General features: G+C 41.9%; 1 protein-coding gene across 2 annotated transcripts in view; it reads right to left on the bottom strand.

Annotated features, from left to right (window-relative positions):
* The window catches only part of USP34 (ubiquitin specific peptidase 34), a 103,768-nt gene that overhangs the window by 34,344 nt on the left and 51,566 nt on the right, over window positions 1-17,858 (bottom strand). For both annotated transcript variants that reach the window (XM_083432406.1, XM_083432407.1), the window contains 19 exons: window positions 17,335-17,461; window positions 17,096-17,243; window positions 16,593-16,693; window positions 15,476-15,685; window positions 14,450-14,575; window positions 13,147-13,269; window positions 12,916-12,999; window positions 12,401-12,487; window positions 11,924-12,124; window positions 11,230-11,312; window positions 10,173-10,213; window positions 8,225-8,349; window positions 7,456-7,608; window positions 6,621-6,725; window positions 5,644-5,699; window positions 5,432-5,552; window positions 5,048-5,231; window positions 3,453-3,616; window positions 2,056-2,121 (listed from right to left, as the gene is read on the bottom strand). In XM_083432406.1, the coding sequence (XP_083288532.1) occupies window positions 2,056-2,121; window positions 3,453-3,616; window positions 5,048-5,231; window positions 5,432-5,552; window positions 5,644-5,699; window positions 6,621-6,725; window positions 7,456-7,608; window positions 8,225-8,349; window positions 10,173-10,213; window positions 11,230-11,312; window positions 11,924-12,124; window positions 12,401-12,487; window positions 12,916-12,999; window positions 13,147-13,269; window positions 14,450-14,575; window positions 15,476-15,685; window positions 16,593-16,693; window positions 17,096-17,243; window positions 17,335-17,461 (2,305 nt within the window). The remainder of the gene's footprint in view (window positions 1-2,055; window positions 2,122-3,452; window positions 3,617-5,047; window positions 5,232-5,431; window positions 5,553-5,643; window positions 5,700-6,620; window positions 6,726-7,455; window positions 7,609-8,224; window positions 8,350-10,172; window positions 10,214-11,229; window positions 11,313-11,923; window positions 12,125-12,400; window positions 12,488-12,915; window positions 13,000-13,146; window positions 13,270-14,449; window positions 14,576-15,475; window positions 15,686-16,592; window positions 16,694-17,095; window positions 17,244-17,334; window positions 17,462-17,858) is intronic.

Here is a 17,858-nt window from a genome sequence, read left to right as displayed (position 1 = left end):
AGTGTTAGAGGAAAGGCTGGGATTAGGGTTACAATGCTGTATTTGTAATATCAAGATATTGTCTTGATATTATTTCAGACTATAATGTGGAGGACAGTTCTTCTGGGAGCTAAGAAATGTTTTCTGCAACAGCTGAAATCCCATGATCAGAACACCGGGCAGACTCAAACACCTTATAAATAAATTGTGAGATGCAACAACATATTGAGTCAAATAAGAACTCATCATTTTCTCCGTATCTTGACTTCTCAATGAATCCCATCGTTTAGGGGCAAGCGCATGAATGGGTATTTTTTGGCAATGGGATTGGAACTCCAACATCAAAATACAGTGGTGCCTCACAAGACGAAAAGAATCCGTTCTACGAGTCTCTTCGTCTAGCGGTTTTTTCGTCTTGCGAAGCAACCCCATTAGCGGATTAGCGCTATTAGCGGTTTAGCGGCTATTAGCGGCTATTAAAGGCTTAAGGGATTAGTGGATTAGCTGCTAAAAGGCTATTAGCAGCTTAGTGCCTTAGAAAAAGGGGGTGGGGAGTGAAAAAAAATCGCAGGAACTCGCAAGACATTTTCGTCTTGCGAAGCAACCTCATAGCAAATTCATTTTGCGAAGCACCTCCAAAACGGAAAACCCTTTCGTCTAGCGGGTTTTCCGTCTTGCGAGGCATTCATCTTGCGGGTCACCACTGTATTTGAAGAGACATTATCATAACATTCCAGAAGCGCAGTGCTATTTATGGTGACCTAACTGCCGTAAATTTGGGTCATGATTTAGTATATTTTCTTCATATACTAAAGCCGGGGGCTGCCAAGCTTTTTGAGGCAAAAGGCACATTTGGAATTTGGAGAAAGCACGGTGAATACCAGTCACAAAATGCCTGCCATGAGGGTGTCACATAACACAAAACTGGGGCTGTGCCATAACATAAAATACATAGCCAGAATCTTACATGCTTAAAGTGTGAGAGGAGGAGGCTTCCTGAATAGGGGCTTTCTGAACCTGAGAGGGTGTGCCAGTCCTCAACTTTGCCTGTCTGCAGGCGGAATACAGTGGAACCTTGGGTTACGTACCGTCCTCCTTACAAACACTTCAGGTAAGGAGCTCTGCTAACCCAGAAGTAGATGCTCCTGGTTGTGAACTTTGCTCCGGGGTGCGAGCGGAAGGCCCCATTAGTGAAAGCGTGCCTTATGTTAAGAACGGTTTCAGGTTAAGAACGGACCTCTGGAACGAATTAAGTTCGTAACCGGAGGTACCACTGTAGATGGTCAGAAGTGATGGGGCAAGTTTCAGGTGGCTCAGAATGCTTGCTAAGAAAACTCAGAAAAGTGCTCTTTTGAAAAAGTGGGATGTTTGGATTTGGCATTAAACCCCCCCCCTTATGGTGAATAGTGGAGGATTCAGATGAGCCACTCCAATAATGTATGTGAGGACGTTTCGATTTATCCTTGTAGGAAGGGGTTCCTTAATTTTATTTTAATTTTTTTGGCAGCATATCTTGATAAGAAAGGAGGGAAGGGAAACCAGCTTGCTCAGAGGCATTTTCCAACTCATGACACCCGCTTGCACTCTCTGCTGGCAAAGCGTTATAAAGATTTCTGTTTCGGCTGCAAAAAATAGTGAGGCGTTATTTAAACTCCTAGTGCTTGAGAAAGCCCCAACTGCAGTGCAGAAACAGCAGCACTAAGGAAAGAATATATATAGCCCTGCATACACAGCCCTGAGCTATAAGAGAGGAACAGCCTCTGCCTGGGTGAAGGTAGGGCGAAACTGGAGGAAGTGCCAGAAGAGGACTAAAAATAGAACTCTGTGATCCTAGGATGAAGGGCAGTATACAGATTTAATAAATAAAAATAATAATAACTAAAACTTCAGACACATGTCTTCGCCTTGAGCAAATCAGATGGATGCCACCAACATAATGGATGTCTCTGAAGTTAAAACAGAAAAACCTATTATGCTCCACTACCGCAGCATGCAGTCATAGACTAGCAGACCGCTATTAAGGTCATCAAATACAAAAGTAAGCATTTATTTTCATAAGCGCTTTCCCAAACTTACCATTAGATGTGTAAACATTTTCTGAAGTTCTAAGAGGGTGGTCTTGTGCTTCATATCCTCAGAATACTTTTTTAAAAAGACGTAAGAGTGAGAAAAGAAATGTTATTTTGTGAAGTTTGTAGGTTATGAAAACCAACCTTTTCTTAAATTTAAAGTTGGAGAAAACTGTACATTTCACAATGTAGCTGAATTAAAACTATTCTGGAAAGGCTAGACTTCATTTATATAGTTGCATTTATGAAATAAACTGAATTAGGAAATGAATTACTTATTTTAGGCTGCGGGGGAGGGGAAGTTTATCTACTGACTTATTGCATCAGTGTATGCATATTGATGGGAATTATCTCTATCTTCTTCTACAAGATAATATACTTTCCTTCTGCAGTTGACCCAGTGGCAGAGGAAGGGGTGTGTGGGGTGTGTGTGTGTGGTCCACCCTGGGTGTCATCACTGTGGGGGGTGACCAAATGAGTTGTGTGTTGTTGTTTGTTGTTTTTTAAATGGGCTCACAAAACGTTTTAGGAGTGATATGGTGGCTTAGGCACCTGCAGGTTCCGCGCTGCCTGAAACGGCAGTGTGGGACTTGCGTCAGCCTACTGCTTCTCGCTCAGCCGCCCTACAGCTGAGATGAAGGCGATGAGAGACTCCAAGCATCGGATAGGCTCGCCCTGCCCCTATGAGTGGGTCACCACGCCCCGGCTGCAGGACACCCCCCCACACCAGGCACCTGAGCGGCTAGCTATGCCACTGAGTTGACCAATTTCAGAAAACCAACTCCCCCCTTCAATTTTGGCCTCTGACTTGGTTACACTGAGGTCAGCACCAACCCTACAGTGCTAGATTCTGATGAGTAGACTTTGAAAGGGATAAATGTTACATCGAGCATATGAGCCAATCTATGCCACTGCAGTCTATTCTGATTGGCAGCTGCTCTTCAGGGTCTCAGGCAGGCAGGCAGAAAGAAGAAGAGGAGTTTGGATTTGATATCCCGCTTTATCACTACCTGAAGGAGTCTCAAAGCGGCTAACATTCTCCTTTCCCTTCTTCCCCCACAACAAACACTCTCTGAGGTGAGTGGGGCTGAGACACTTCAGAGAAGTGTGACTAGCCCAAGGTCACCCAGCAGCTGCATGTGGAGGAGCGGAGACGCGAACCCAGTTCCCCAGATTACGAGTCTACCGCTCTTAACCACTACACCACACTGGCTCTTGGGAGCCTTCACTAACACTGATACCCGAAATTCTTTTAACTGGGAAAACATTCTGCATGTATTTCACCACTGAACAATATTGCTTCAGAACATTATTCACTGTAGTTAAATTAACTCTTTGCCGAATGACTACACCACCCCATCTAAAATGGAAAACTTGCTTCCTATTGAACCAGGAAGGTCATACCTTTGCAGTGAAGATGGCTTGCCTGGCTTCTGGTATCATATACAGCTGCTGAATAGTTGATGCCAAGTAACACGTTGCTCCAAGGTTGGTTAGACCCACAAACCTGCACTCAGCTCTGACATCATCATGTGGCCAATAATCCCACTTGTAAGGTGCATGGGAAGCTGGAAGAAATGGCAATTTTATTTCTTAATACTGGGTTTCAAATAACTGTCTGCCTGATTATTTGTGACAAGTCAGAATGGCCACTGATTGTCTCTTCTCCTAACCACACTATGTTTGGGGTTATACAGTGGTACATTGATTTTCAATCGTCTTGGAAGTCAAACGTTTCGGTTTTCAAACACCGAAAACCCAGAAGTAACTGCTTCAGTTTTTGAATGCTTTTCAGAAGTCGAATGTGCCATGTGGCTTCCGTATTGAGTTTTCCATAAGTAACTGCTTCTGTAAGTAACTGCTTCAGTTTCCAAATGTTTTGGGAGTCAAACGGTCTTCCAAAACAGTAAAAGGTAAAGGGACCCCTCACCATTAGGTCCAGTCATGGCCGACTCTTGTGTTTGCAGCGCTCATGTCGCTTTATTGGCCTAGGGAGCCGGTATACAGCTTCCAGGTTATGTGGCCAGCATGACTAAGCCGCTTCTGGCGAACCAGAGCAGCGCACGGAAACGCCGTTTACTTTCCCGCCAGAGCGGTACCTATTTATCTACTTGCACTTTGACGTGCTTTCAAACTGCTAAGTTGGCAGGAGCTTCCGGAACAGATTACGTTAAAAAACTGAGGTACCACTTTACAGTGGTGCCTCGCAAGACGAAAAGAATCCGTTCCGCGAGTCTTTTAGTCATGCGGTTTTTTCGTCTTGCAAAGCAAGCCCATTAGCGGATTAGCGCTATTGGCAGTTTAAGGGCTATTAACGCCTATTAAAGGCTTAAGGGATTAGCGGTTTAGCTGCTAAAATGCTTTTAGCAGCTTAGCGCTTCAGAAAAAGGGGTTGGGGAGCGGAAAAAAACCTCAAAAAATTTCGTTAATTTTCGTCTTGCGAAGCAAGCCCATAGGGAAATTCGTCTTCCGAAGCACCCCTGAAAACGGAAAACCCTTTCGTCTTGCGGGTTTTCCGTCTTGCGAGGCATTCGTCTTGCGGGGCACCACTGTATTTTGAAAGCGGCCCAAGGAACCACATTTCTGCACTGCAAGAACAGGATGCTGGACTAGATGAGCCACTGGCCCCATCTCGCAGGCTCTTCTTATGTTCAGATCCATTTACTGAGCCAAAAGAAGGCACTGAAATGAAAGCCAAATGGATGCTGGCACTGTTCTACTTTTGCTAATTAATACTGAACACGGAACAGGAGAACAACCAAGAAACTTCAGCATTTTCTCAGTTTGGCCAGAAAATGTCAGCAGCGACGACCTCTCCTTAAAGAGCAAAAGGAAACAGATTTCTGCTTGTTAAGGAAGGACTGGCTTCTCGCAAGGGGTGAGCCAAAAGGGCACTGTAGCATTTTATCAATAAGCATCCAAAAATTCAAAGGCAAGGAAAGACGCTGAAAACACCCTGCTCATTCTCAAATGCTGAGAAACTAACAAAACATCCTTACATTGCATGTGCTGTGCCATAACCCAGTTGTGGAGCAGCCTGTAGTTCTCTACGGAACCTTTTACCATTTCTACCAACAGGTCGTAAGCAGCAGCCCTTGAAGAATGAGACTTGCACTTTGGCTGTTGACGGTCTTTTAGGCTTGGCAGCAAGAACAGAAGATTGAAGATGTCTCTCAGAAACTCCTGCAAAGTGAGAGAAGTATAACGGCGAAGGTTGTATTAATGGCAATTTTGTGTGGTGCTCTACGGAGAAAGTCTGGCATTCAGAAGTTTCATGAAATCAATGGGGTTTACGGTGAAAATTTCCATTTAACAAGTATAACTTCTCAGGTTTGCGCCCAAGGTTCTGAGCAAACTGGTGGGAGAGCAGGTCGAGTTCTTACCTGCCCTTCTCGGGAGAATTTAAAAGGCGGTTTGTGTTTGACTACGCTTGTTGCCAGGCGGAGCAGACCTGTAAGACCATCATCTTCTATGTTGCCATCTTGATGGTCAAGGATTTCTCTGCTGTAAAATGCAAATCGAGTGCCTGTCAGCTAAAACGAACACTTTCCTATTGAAAATACGCCTGAAGTGAACTAGAAAATTTAAAGCTTACCTTCGAATGCAATCTGCCAAATGTCTTGCTAAGGCATCTAAATCAAGCAATGTGGTCTAGAGAGAGAGAAAAATGTAGTTGTAAATATAAATAAATTGGTGGAATACACTGGTCGGGTTATGCAATAAAAAGGTACTATGTGCAATTTTAGTCTCACTGTTGTACAAAGAAAAGGATTTTTTGCTTTGAAAATAAAGCTATAGGGTAGTATTCCATTTTTTCCTTTTTTAGGTAAACTGCTTTGAGGGTTTTTTCCTCCCTACAATTAAGCAGTATATAAATTTTATGAAATAAATAAATCAGGTGCGCCCAGATTCCTGGGCAAGCCTAGTGGAAATTCAGAAATTCTTCCTTTGACCAGCAGGCCTCCGAAACAGTATCACAAGCTTTTGAAATTCCTTTCATGCAACAGAGGTCTGCTGTCTGGCACAGGGAGCTGTTGTGTAAGAAAAGCAAGCCGAAAGCTCTTTTGGACTGGAGAAACTAGTCATGCTGACGTTTGCCAAGTATTTTCTTAAGTAAGTCTTAGGTAAGCCTTTTCCCCCCTCCGATACTTACAATCTTAAGATTTATATCCAATTGGCTGTGCTCAAGCAATGATCAACTCTGACAAACACAGTTGAATCCTGCTTGGTTGCAAACCAACAGTGGAGAGAGCCTTATCTGTCTTAAGCTTGCATGTATGAGAAGAAAAGTAGCAAGTTTTGTTTGCCTGAACTAAAAAGCCCAAACTCACTGGCCTTGTGTGTGTTGTGTATATAGACAGGTCCCATTCAGACTCCTGAAGAAAGCCATTTTTGTCTGAACGTGCAAAGGAATGGGTCAACAGAACAGCTACGAGGATTGAATTTTTCAGTTCTTGAGGCTTCTTAACCCATGCTCTGAGTATAGTCAAACCTGCCTCGGTTTCGAAGGAGCAAGGTTGCAGGGAGCATTGGTGGCGGGGGATTCTTTAATATAAAACCAATTGTACCTACCTGACTAGCATCTTTTACATGTATATTATCTATTAGTTTGCACAGCAACCAGAAATATTCCTTACAGCCAGACTGTAAGATAGGTTCTTCTTCATAATCTTCAATCTGAGGAAATAAAAGTTTGTGTTTTGTTTTATCTATTTTGATCCAAAAAACCACATTGAATATGATGAAAGGTCAAAACTAGATGGTGACTATTACTTGATCTATTGGTCTGGAATGCCAAAAGGTAAACAACTGAGAAACTGTTTTACCATTGCTAATACAAATAGAGAATCAGTGCTTATGTAAGCCATGCCAGCAAAACAACCTTAGTTTTATAATTATGACCCACCTATTCCAGGACAAGTAACCATAAAAAGTTTACAGCATCAGATACATAGCAGCATATAAGCAGAGGGGTGAAAGGGGAGGAGGGGATGTCAAGGGGAAACTGACTGCATCAACACATGACATCATAAACCTGGCAGTGACATCCACTGGCAGGATAGACAGTAACAGCATATGGGAAGGCAGGTAGAACAGAATTGATCTTACAGAGCTATGTGTAGGTCCACAAGTCAATGTTACAAACTGGAAAACCAGCAAGACATACAGTCTTTTTAACGGCTGATCTAATCAAAATGCACAAACCATCAGGACTTGGGGGAAGTAGGCAGAAAAAAGCTTGCTCTTGCTCAAGCAACTGTTGCTACCCTTCTTAGAGAGGCTGGACTCAAAAATCTGAGAACTGTGCTTCAATTTAATTGGGAGAAATGTGTTTTTTATTTGCTACACAATACAAATGCCATACAAATGAAGCTGCTAAGCTTCTTGTTTGTTTTTGTTGTTTTACCTTGATAGGCTTTAATGCCTGAGCATCAGGAAGAAACTTGAGCAACGTTGAAGCAGCCAGTAGCAGGAAAGATCTGTTTATTGAGTCTCCCCCATCCAAACCTGACAACGATAATTTATACAGGCCATTGCAGGACTCGTGACGAACTGCAGTCTGAAATGAAAAGAGATTGCCGTAAGATGGAACCAATTTAAATGAAAACTTTTTTTAAAAAATCCTCTTTCCCTCTAGTGTACTTATGAAAACTACTTTCAACATGTCTGTTAGTTGCTGGCATTCTGAAACTCATCACTTGTGCTAGTTTTATAGATGAGGGGAAAACCAAAGGCTTCCAACCAAGTGCTGAGAGCTAAAGAATCATGCAAATGGAGCAATTTATACTGAAAATCAATTTGCAACCTTGGTTTTGAAAGCTGAAGAGAACGACTACTTTATACCCTAGATGCACAATGAGGGCATTCAACAATCCTGTACATACTAATCTCAGAACAAGTTTTATTAAACTCAGCAGATTTCACTTCTGGGTTGTACCCAACAAAGTCATAAGCAAAGCAGGCCCAATGAAATCAATGGACTTAAGTTAGTCCAGTCAGTGGGTTAACTCTGAGTATGACTTACTTGGCTACAACCCTTTGAGTGGATATGCCTAAGAATATGTTGTTAATTAAGAAAGCAAATGAGATATATGAAGTTAAGACCTTTCAACTGAATTTGGCTCAAGGATTTGTTAATGTAACTAGAATTATGCTTCCCCACCCCTTAGGCTTACCTCAGGAATGAGAAGGGTGAGTTTCTTTAGCCAGTCTTGTAAATTATCGCTGTCTGCTAGGCTGGATTTCACCAAAGAGCAGCAGTGAGCCCAGCTCACTAGGAGCCACATTGAATAGTGAGTAACTAAAAAGAAAGAACCACATACAATTGTCATACACCACACACATACCATGCCATTTCATTTATTTAAAGGCTAAGATCTAGTCACAACATATAAGAACAATCACAGAATCTTATTTCCGATTTACTAAATCCAGATTAACATGCATTGCATAAGCTTTCATGGGTCAGCAAGATACCATTTGGCTTTTAATGAGGTGTGCATGCCCATATATTCCTATTATTTATTTTCCAAAACACTAGCCTGCCAAAGGGAAAAATAAGAAAGGTGGGAGTCCTCTGAAACAGAGCTTCTGTCTACAATATTTGTCATGTGTCTCCGCCTGCCCTGGGTAGAAGGAGGAGACAATCCGTCCTTGGGTGTTCTCATTGCACTATCCTGAGAATGAAGATTTTGCTTAGATGGTCAAGCATGGGAAAAGGGCAAGGCACAAAACCAAGAAGAAAGAGGCATTAAGCTAATAGAAGGCCTGATAAGACATATGACACTTGCTAACTGCAAGCACATGGACCAAAGCTTGGTGTGTATTTTCCCCTTTCTTCCAAGAAAGCCAGCTCCCAAAGTGTTGAATCCCACTTGACATTTTAGTGCTTGTGGGAAGAACCTGATTGTGAAAAGCCCTCATCATGGTAAAGTTACTGAATTATGGAAGCACTAACATCATTACTTCACAAAAGTCTCCATCTACCAATCTCAAGGTCTGGACAGTGAACAAAACACAAAAATCTACCGGAAGAACTGAGCTGCTACAAGAAAGCTTGCAGTTTCAAGCAAAAACAAAAACTCTGAAGTGTGTTGCCACGGCTTTTGCCAATCTGCAGGAATACAAAAAACAGCTCCCTTGGCTAGATACACACTCTTATTCATCACAGTAAATTGAAACTCAGCATGACACTTATGTTCACATCTGAGCTGCAAGGCTGGCCTTCATAAAAATGAGGTATTCGCGCCTTCTTGATGGAACTAACCTAAAAGTTCTTTCCAAGCCTCTTTGGAGCCAATTATTGTTCTCTCCTCCACAGAGCACAGAGAAAACATACAGCAGAAGCCCTTGTCAGGTCAGATAAACTATCAGGTGAACAAAGATGGCTCTGACACCCTACCATTCCTTGCTCACTATCCAAAGCGAGGGAAAGAAAAATGTTGTGGTCAGCTGCTTGTCTGTGCAACAGTAACACACCCACACACCTCAATTTTGCTGTTGCTTCAAAGCAGGCAGGTCTGGAACTGCAGAACACTCCAGACACCGAAGAGGAGCAAGCATGAAGTCACATGAACAACCCTGACACTAAAGCAAGTGGGAGGAGCAGTCCATTCCTGGATAATCTCCATCTTTTAAGTTTCCTAATGGTGCATAATGCTCTATTCTGTGAGATTTGTTTTCAAATTACCGTAATTCCCCCCTCCACTCTTTTCCATATAGGAGGTTAGAAACCAGAACTAAGTTTGCCTTGAGAAGTGACATGGCTTTTAGATTACAAGCCTGAGGGCAGGTACTGTATTACCTCCTGATTTTATAAGCTGTTCTGGGCTTCTTTTTGGGTTAAAGAGCAGAGGAAAAAATGTTTAAATACAATAAACTGGAAAGTGCTCTGAACAGCAAAAATAAATACTTCAACACAGCAGCTTCACTGCTCAAGTCTAATAAATTGCTCTCCATAGCAAAGGTTTGTTGGTCAGCTCTACTGCATGGGGAAATCTTGTCTGAAATCCATTACTCATGATGACATGACATATACAATTAGCTATGAATCAGGAAAAAAGATTTTCAAGAGCGAAGCTGTTAAGGGTTTAGTAACCTTCCTGTCTTCATTTATTCACTAACCTTCATGTCTTGACCTATGATCAGCTTGAGCTTTCAATACCCTGTATAGGAAGAAAATCAAGTCAATAAGATCTTGGTACAAAACTCTATTAAAAAAAAGCCAAACCCTTCTGCAAAAATCAAGCAATGAAAAGTGGTATTTCTTTTCACTCCTCAAAATATTACTCATTTATTCTCAGTGGATTATTAAAATATTAAAATACAATTTAGTATGGAGGGTTTTGTGCTCTGCTCCTAATTTTCCCCCAGGATGCTTTGTGCAGTGAGACTAGCAGAGAACAAACTAAAATGTGGATTTTTTCATAACTATGCAAATGCAGGAACTAACTTAAATGCCGTAGTATTTCTAACATTGAATGAGGGGAAAGGGGGGATTTACTGAGGGCAAAGCAGAGAGGTCACACTGTGCGGTACCTTGCACCAAGTTAGGAACGGCTGCTGGGAATAAACCTGATTTAGGCCCCCTGAGACACTCAGAGATACTCATGACAGGCAGATTCCTAACTTGGTGTGGGCTGTAACTCCCTTGAGGTCAGCTTACGTCTCCTTGGAGAAATATATTTAGCATGTCTGGAAAATAGCGGACCTGCTGCATCCTGTGCCAGCAACGAGGGCTGTGGGAACTGCCAGGACTCACACCAACAGGGGTCAGGGCAAATGGAATAGCCAAACCAAGTGTCTTCAGCAATCAGAATGATGCCCAACACCAATGCAGAATAGTGGCTAATGGGGCAGCTCTGGGCTAACCTAACAACCTTCTTTCAATCTCTTGAGGCCTCTGGGCCAGAATCGGGTCTTCTTTGGCCAGCCTTTGGGCACCAAGTAACAAACAAGGGGGCACGTGCAGTTGCTCACTTTTCCTTCAGCTCTTGAGGGCTGGTTTGCGGTTCAAGTTTGCAAAATACTGAACTAAAAAGACACTTTAAAGAAAACCTAAACAGCTTCGTCTATCTGTAACTTTGTAATCCTTTCTGAAACTGGGAAATCAGTATGATGCTTTAATGCAAATATGTATACTATAAATCTTACCAAAGATATTAAAAAAAGGTTATTGTACCTAGGCGCCAGGTTGTCATACGTATAGGCAACACACATAAGTCGCTGTATCAAACTGGTTCCCTGGACAAGTACAAGAAATACCTTTAAAAAAATTGAAGCCAAAAGAAAACAGTTAATGCAACTGCTATCTTAAAATATAACATATTTCTTATGCTTTAAATCAAATCAGAGAAATAAGTGTGCTGACTCCATGTATTGGAGTGATAAGCAAGATACCCTGAACTTCAGCCAGCCATCCAAGTACATTCAAATTTCCTATGTCTTAAGAAAGTGTTTTTCTACTCTGGCTCACAGTTGGATTGCCATCACATGCTGCCTCACCCTTTTTTGTTTGTTTGTTTGTTTACAGAAGATGCTAGGGATTGAAGCTGGGATCTTTTGCACATAAAGAGTGGGAGAAACCATAGTATTTGGACTGCTGGATAGTGCCAAGGAAGAAAAATGTTTTGGGGGGAGGGATTTCAGACTGTATTGAAGTACTAACAAAAATCTCTCTTTTATTCTCTAGGTATGCAGTCTACAAACAAGGGGACTCTGTCTGTATGCCTGCGTCTGCATGCACACAATGTCTTTCTTAAGTCTTGGGAATGGAAGCCACATAGCTGAAGAATCCAAGACTGAAAGAATCAATATGCATCGGGATAAGCCAAGTTCAAAAAAGTTTATGTTGAAATTCCTTGTTCGTTTCTCACCTCTGTCAAGCGAGGTATATGCAGGCCCTTTGTGTGGTCTCCCGCAGTCTTGCGTGATTTCCCTGGCCAAGTTCTTTTCCTGTGGCTCTCTGCTACTCCAGACCAGGCAAAGACATCGTGATAAGCCAAATCCAGATCAGAAGGATCTACCGCAAACTGGCATATCAACTTCAGCAAGCACGCAAGGCAGTCTAGTAGCCACTGCAAATAAGAAAAGTCTGGATTAGCTTGGCTTTCCTTTGCGATTTGTTCAGCTAACAGCAGGACATTTTAACAGCAGCGCTACAGGAACACCGTAGAAATTCCCATGGCTCAAAGAGCCCCATACGCACTGCAGATCATAAAGCCCCGAGAACTTCGGAAAAGGACTCTGAAAAAATACTCCACAGGCAGAAAACGGCTGACATACAAGCTTTCAAAAGCACGCCTATGCAATGGTAACCCATCTTATGATTAAGAATCAGGCACGCCACCTACCACAGTCCATGATTCCTGCTCTTTAGGCTCTAGAATCCCAGAGTTAAAGATTTCCAGGAGCTGCTGAAGCCCTCCAGAAGCAACAAACTACAAGGAGCATAAAAAAGTAGCAGTAAGAGCAAACGAAAACCCCAAACAACTTTGGTCACAGGATACAAGTATATTTGTGTACATTACCGAGCAACTTTTTATTGACTCAAGAAAAAGAGTTCATGTTTCCTTTTAGTTTTACATGCTTTCAAAACTGCAATCCCACATTAGGAAGCAGACCAGGATCTCTGCTATCTTACTCTACTACCTTATTCTCTGCTAACTTGTAAAATTACTGATAGGATCATTCACATAATACTTTCACATCACGGTTTCAGCAAGCAAGATGCTTGTTTGCAGCAAGCTAGACCTTTCTCTTAAAATTGTGCCTTCACTTATGCAAGTTCTGAAATGTCACACTAACATCAACAGAAACAAGATTATACATGCAATCACTGGAATAGCTTTCAATAGTAGCATCAAACCTTGCAGCTCCATGTGTTTTTACTGTTTTCTATTTGATCTTCACTCGAGTCATCAGAATCTGGATACAGATCACTGTAACTTCCCTAAAGTTAATGACAAGAACATCAGTATTACAAAAAATACACTAGATTATAAAATAATAATAATAATAATAATAAATTTTATTTATACCCCGCCCTCCCCAGCCAAAAGGCACTTCATGCTATGCATAGGAAAAAGAATGACACTACCGTGGATTCTCGCCTTATTCTTCTGTTGGGTTTTCCAAGAGCTTCAATTATTTCAAGGGCATACAAAAGTTTATGGGCACTTTTTATTCTCAAAAGATCCTTCCAGTTGAACCCATCATTACCCTTTTAAAAAAGACAGAAGAATATAACTTGTAAGTGAAGAAATAAGCAACACCAGCACAGCAGGTTAGAAACGATGAGCAGTAATTTGGATATAAGGTTTATTAACTATTCAGACTGAAAACTACTGATGTGGACAACATGAAACAAAGGTTCTTGGGTTGTGGTTTGGGGAGCGCTGGTGGGTTCTGGTTTTTGACCCTGAAGCAAAAGTGAAATCAAAAGAGGAAAATGCTGAAATTTATTCCATAAAACGTATTAACTGCTTGATTGTAATTAAAAACAAAAACAAAACAAAACCTCAAAGAAGTGGTAGTTTCTTTGTAGTTTCTACAGAAGAAGCAACCTGTTTTCAGTTTACTTAAAAAAAAAAATTAAACTGAAACATAGCTTGCGTCTTCCACAGTGTTGCAGGGAAAACTTCAAAGAAATACTCCACAATGTCCAGGGTTCTCCCCCACTCACACATACATTAGATCACGGCAATAGAGGACAACTCTGAAGTATCCTCTCACATAGTGGCTGAAAGGTAAGAAAGTACAGAGCTTTTACAGTAACTCAAAGAGAGGTATGTGCAGTTCGGTGCGAGTGTTGCTATAATAAATCAGCACAACCACCAAAACGTAAAACTGCCTTCACCTGCTATCCCAGGATGTATTGTCAGTGCATCAATAAGAGCACTCAGCCATCGTTTCCTATAGCCTTTCTAGTACAATTTCACTGAGCTTCAAAACTCCAAGCAGCTTTGGCCTGTACGCATTTGTGAATGCTCTTGCACTTCTGGCATTTATAGTGTTAATATCTGGGTCAGAATGATTCATCATGCATGATACCATGTAAGCACAACAGGAATCTCTGGTGCACAAGCATGCAGGTACCTGATGCCACACCATGAATGAACATGCCAATTCAAATGAATGAACATGCCAATTCAAATGAATTTAACACTTGAGCTGTTGTGAACACGTCAACAAAGCCAATACTCTCCTAGATGTGCTTCTGATACTTTTTGTGCCAATACCATTCAGCTGGCGTTGCCAGAGATGGCACACCAACCGTCACGGGCACTGGAACACGTGATACCAAAATGCCACCAAAAACAGAATAAATGAAGACGACATAAGAGGCTACCAGCCTCATGTGTTGACAGATGCAAATATTTAAGGAGTGATGCTTCACTCACCTGTTCATCAGAAATATTTTGAAATGCCTGAAGCATATTGGGACATGTAGGCAGAAGCATCAACAACTCCCAAACTCGCCTGGAAAGGTTTTCTGCATGAAGATGAAGTTCTTCACATTTTACGCTCTGTGGACAAGCATACAAAATATCTCATAATTTCAACTTAACTGAATCATGGGATATTTACAACCAAAGATGTAGGACTACATTCATTCATAACACTATACCAAGGCATGAGAAGAGAAGAGGAGGCATTAAAATGTGGGGTGGTCTGTGTGTGAGGGAGAGCTGAGAAAAGTAAGGAGGAGGATGGAGGAAAAGAAGGTGGTGAAAATGGGGGTGCAAAGGGGGTTGCAAAAAAGGAGAGGAGGCATGGATAAGGGGGTGAAGGTGAAAACAGGTGCAAAGCCAAGGTTACTGAATTAAAATGCGGCTTCAAAAATGGGGTTGGGAAGGTGAATAGGGAGCTTAATTGTTACATGGGGTGCGCAAGTTAATGTGGGGTGAATGGCAGGGGGTTGGTGAGTGTAGCAAGTAGGCACAGCCCATACTCCATAAGAATCTGATTAAAATTACTGTATTTTTCGCTCCATAAGACGCACTTTTTCTCTCCGAAAAAAGTAAGGGGAAATGTGTGTACGTCTTATGGAGCGAATGCAGGCGGGAGGCTCTGAAGAGCCGTGCGGAGCGTGTCTTGGGGGCTTTTCCCCGAGGAGGGAGAAGGGCAGCCCGTCAGTTCCTTCTCCCTCCTCGGGGAAAAGCCCCCAAGAGCCTTCCTTTAAAGAGCCGCGCGGAGCGTGTGTGTGGCTCTTGGGGGCTTCTCCCTCCTTGGGGAAAAGCCTGCAAGTGCCACACACACGCTCCGCGCGGCCCGTGAAAAGGAATGCAATGCAAAGCAGAGCCTGGGATGCATACAGGCTCTGCTCAGCGCTCCCTTTAAAGAATTTTTTTTTTCTTGCATTCCCTCTCTAAAAACTAGGTGCGCCTTATGATCAGGTGTGTCTTATGGAGCGAAAAATACGGTACCTCGCTATCTTCCATAGCCACTTCAGCAGGAGGAGGTTTAAAGGAGGCAAGCATCTCCAGCAAATCAAACAGGGTGGTAAGATGAGGTTCTTGCAGGAGTAAGAGCATCGGAATGTTGTCCTTCTGAGGAGGTGGTAAGCAGGATGCCGGAAGCTGAACGCCTTCTCCCTTTCGCTCTCTCCGTGGAGCTCCCAAGGACACAAACACCATCTTGGAATAACAAATAGGGATTTATTTGTAAGAAGAAGCACGTACTGTAATCAACATGTGCGTAAGGCAGCTTTTCGAAGACAACTGGCTTCCCACCCACCCCATCTGTAATGTGCACCACGTGGTTTCAAGCACTCTATCAAATGTCACCCAAAGGCCTGCTCCTGTAGCTGAAATGCACAAAACAGTCACCTGGCAAGGAATAAGTCCCTACGCCAGAAAGAGTCCTTAACAGCAATGATCTTAAAAGTGGTACTATAAAGAGTAATACAGCCACAAGAGAAGAAACAGTGGAAAGTGATTTTTTTATTATTAAAGAGATCAACTAAAAACTTAACAGCGCCACTGAGAAAGGTGAAGTGGGTTGTGGCCAACCAACCCTGCAGTCTTAACAAAATTAATATGCATGAAGACAATATTATAATACTTCCCTAGGGAAAGATATTTGGTGGTCTAAAAGGGTCTCTGCTCCTCCTTCAGATATAGATGGCCAATAACATTTAAACCTTACTTAAGACTCCAAGGGAAGATACAACCCCCTCCTCAGTGCCCACATCTTGAAAACATGAGATAAAATTGCTTGCATCTTTAAGTACTATGTTCATAATTACCTTACTTCAAAGCATGGCTTTCCCCCTCAAGGCAACCAAGTAGCAGCAATGCTCACTGCTGTATGAAGAACATTTCTATTTTACATGTGCATTAGCTGGAGAAGGAAACTAAATAGACTGCAACATTCCCCTGCTGTCTGCTTTAGATTTTAGGTTTCCAGAGACCTGTCTCTTGTTTTTGCTTATGAAACTCTGCATACCAGCATGTACATCGATGTTACTGTGGAAATGAAAACTATTACCATGTGACAATGTAAAATGTTGTAAAATGACCTCTTTGATATGTTTGTCACTACCTGCATATCTTTAAAACCCAATTCATGAAGAGTTTTTTCATCATAGTCAGTTGTTAGTTCATGTCCAGAAGAGATCATTCTCACAGGTCCCATGAGGCCACCTAAAGAAACAGCAAAACTTGCTTCACTATTTGAACATTGAAAAAAAGAAAATCAATGGGGGGGGGTTGGTTTGGTTTTTATCTGAAATTAACCCTTCTGTTGGTGTTCATTCATGCAGGTCTGGACTTGGCTCATTTCCTTTATCAACACAGATTATTATTATTATTATTATTATTATTATTATTATTATATATTATACTAATTTGGAGAAAATATTTAAGAAAAACTAGCATTTGCAGAAGAAAAGCTAACCTTGTATGAACATTAAATTCTGTTAAAATTGAAGGAGAAACAAGGCCATCCACACAGCTATTTCCCTTAGTTGTCTTTACTTCAGAAGTACTCTAAATGAGGCGCAAAGAAGCCAGGCTGAAGTTATGTCAACATGCTTTAAATCATACCTGGAAAATCTCCTTTCCGACTGCTTTGGCCAAACTCCTGCAGCTGAGCCTGTTGGTTTAGCTGCTCTTTCTGCAAATTCTCGTACCAATGTGTAACTTCGGCTCTCAGGTCAGCTACCTGATCACTGGGATACATTTCAATTGTCATCTGAAACATAACCAATTTGTTTAGCTGAGAATGGCGGGAAAGCAGGGACATAACGCAATGCTCTTTTGGAAAACAACTTGCTAGACAGTACCTTGTCAGGAAGCCCAGCTGGCTGGCAAACAATTCTGAGAGGCAATGACTGTTTGTCACTCAAGGCTTTTAAATGGCTGCTGATGCCAGTGCCCTCAATTTGCCACTGTCTCAGATGATAAGCAAACCTGAGAAAGAAATAATATTCATCATATAAAAAGGAAATTCACTGGCAATTTGCCAGTGTGGTGTAGTAGTTAAGAGCAGTGGACTCGTAATCTGGTGAGCTGTTCAAAAGAAAAGGATATTTACCATATGTTTGGCAGTGCCCAAACACTGATTATAATAGGAAAAAAATATCACTGGTTGTGAACTCTCTAGAACCCCTTTAACAATTTTATTTTGTTTTCACAAAATAATTATTTTGATGAAGATACCAAAATAATAGTGCACTTACTAACAGCAACCCATATGACTGTATGTGACAACTGGGGAAAAGATAAACCACCATTAAATTCCATGAGGCTAGTACAAGCATCCATGAGGCTAGTACAAGCATCCTGTGTGATCCCATGAATATCATTA

The sequence above is a fragment of the Podarcis tiliguerta genome (assembly GCF_965153285.1).
Source record: "Podarcis tiliguerta genome assembly, chromosome: 3".
In the NCBI taxonomy this organism is placed as follows: Eukaryota; Metazoa; Chordata; class Lepidosauria; order Squamata; family Lacertidae; genus Podarcis; species Podarcis tiliguerta.
Note: the sequence above shows the minus strand (reverse complement) of the source record. Positions and strands in the feature narration are given on the sequence as shown.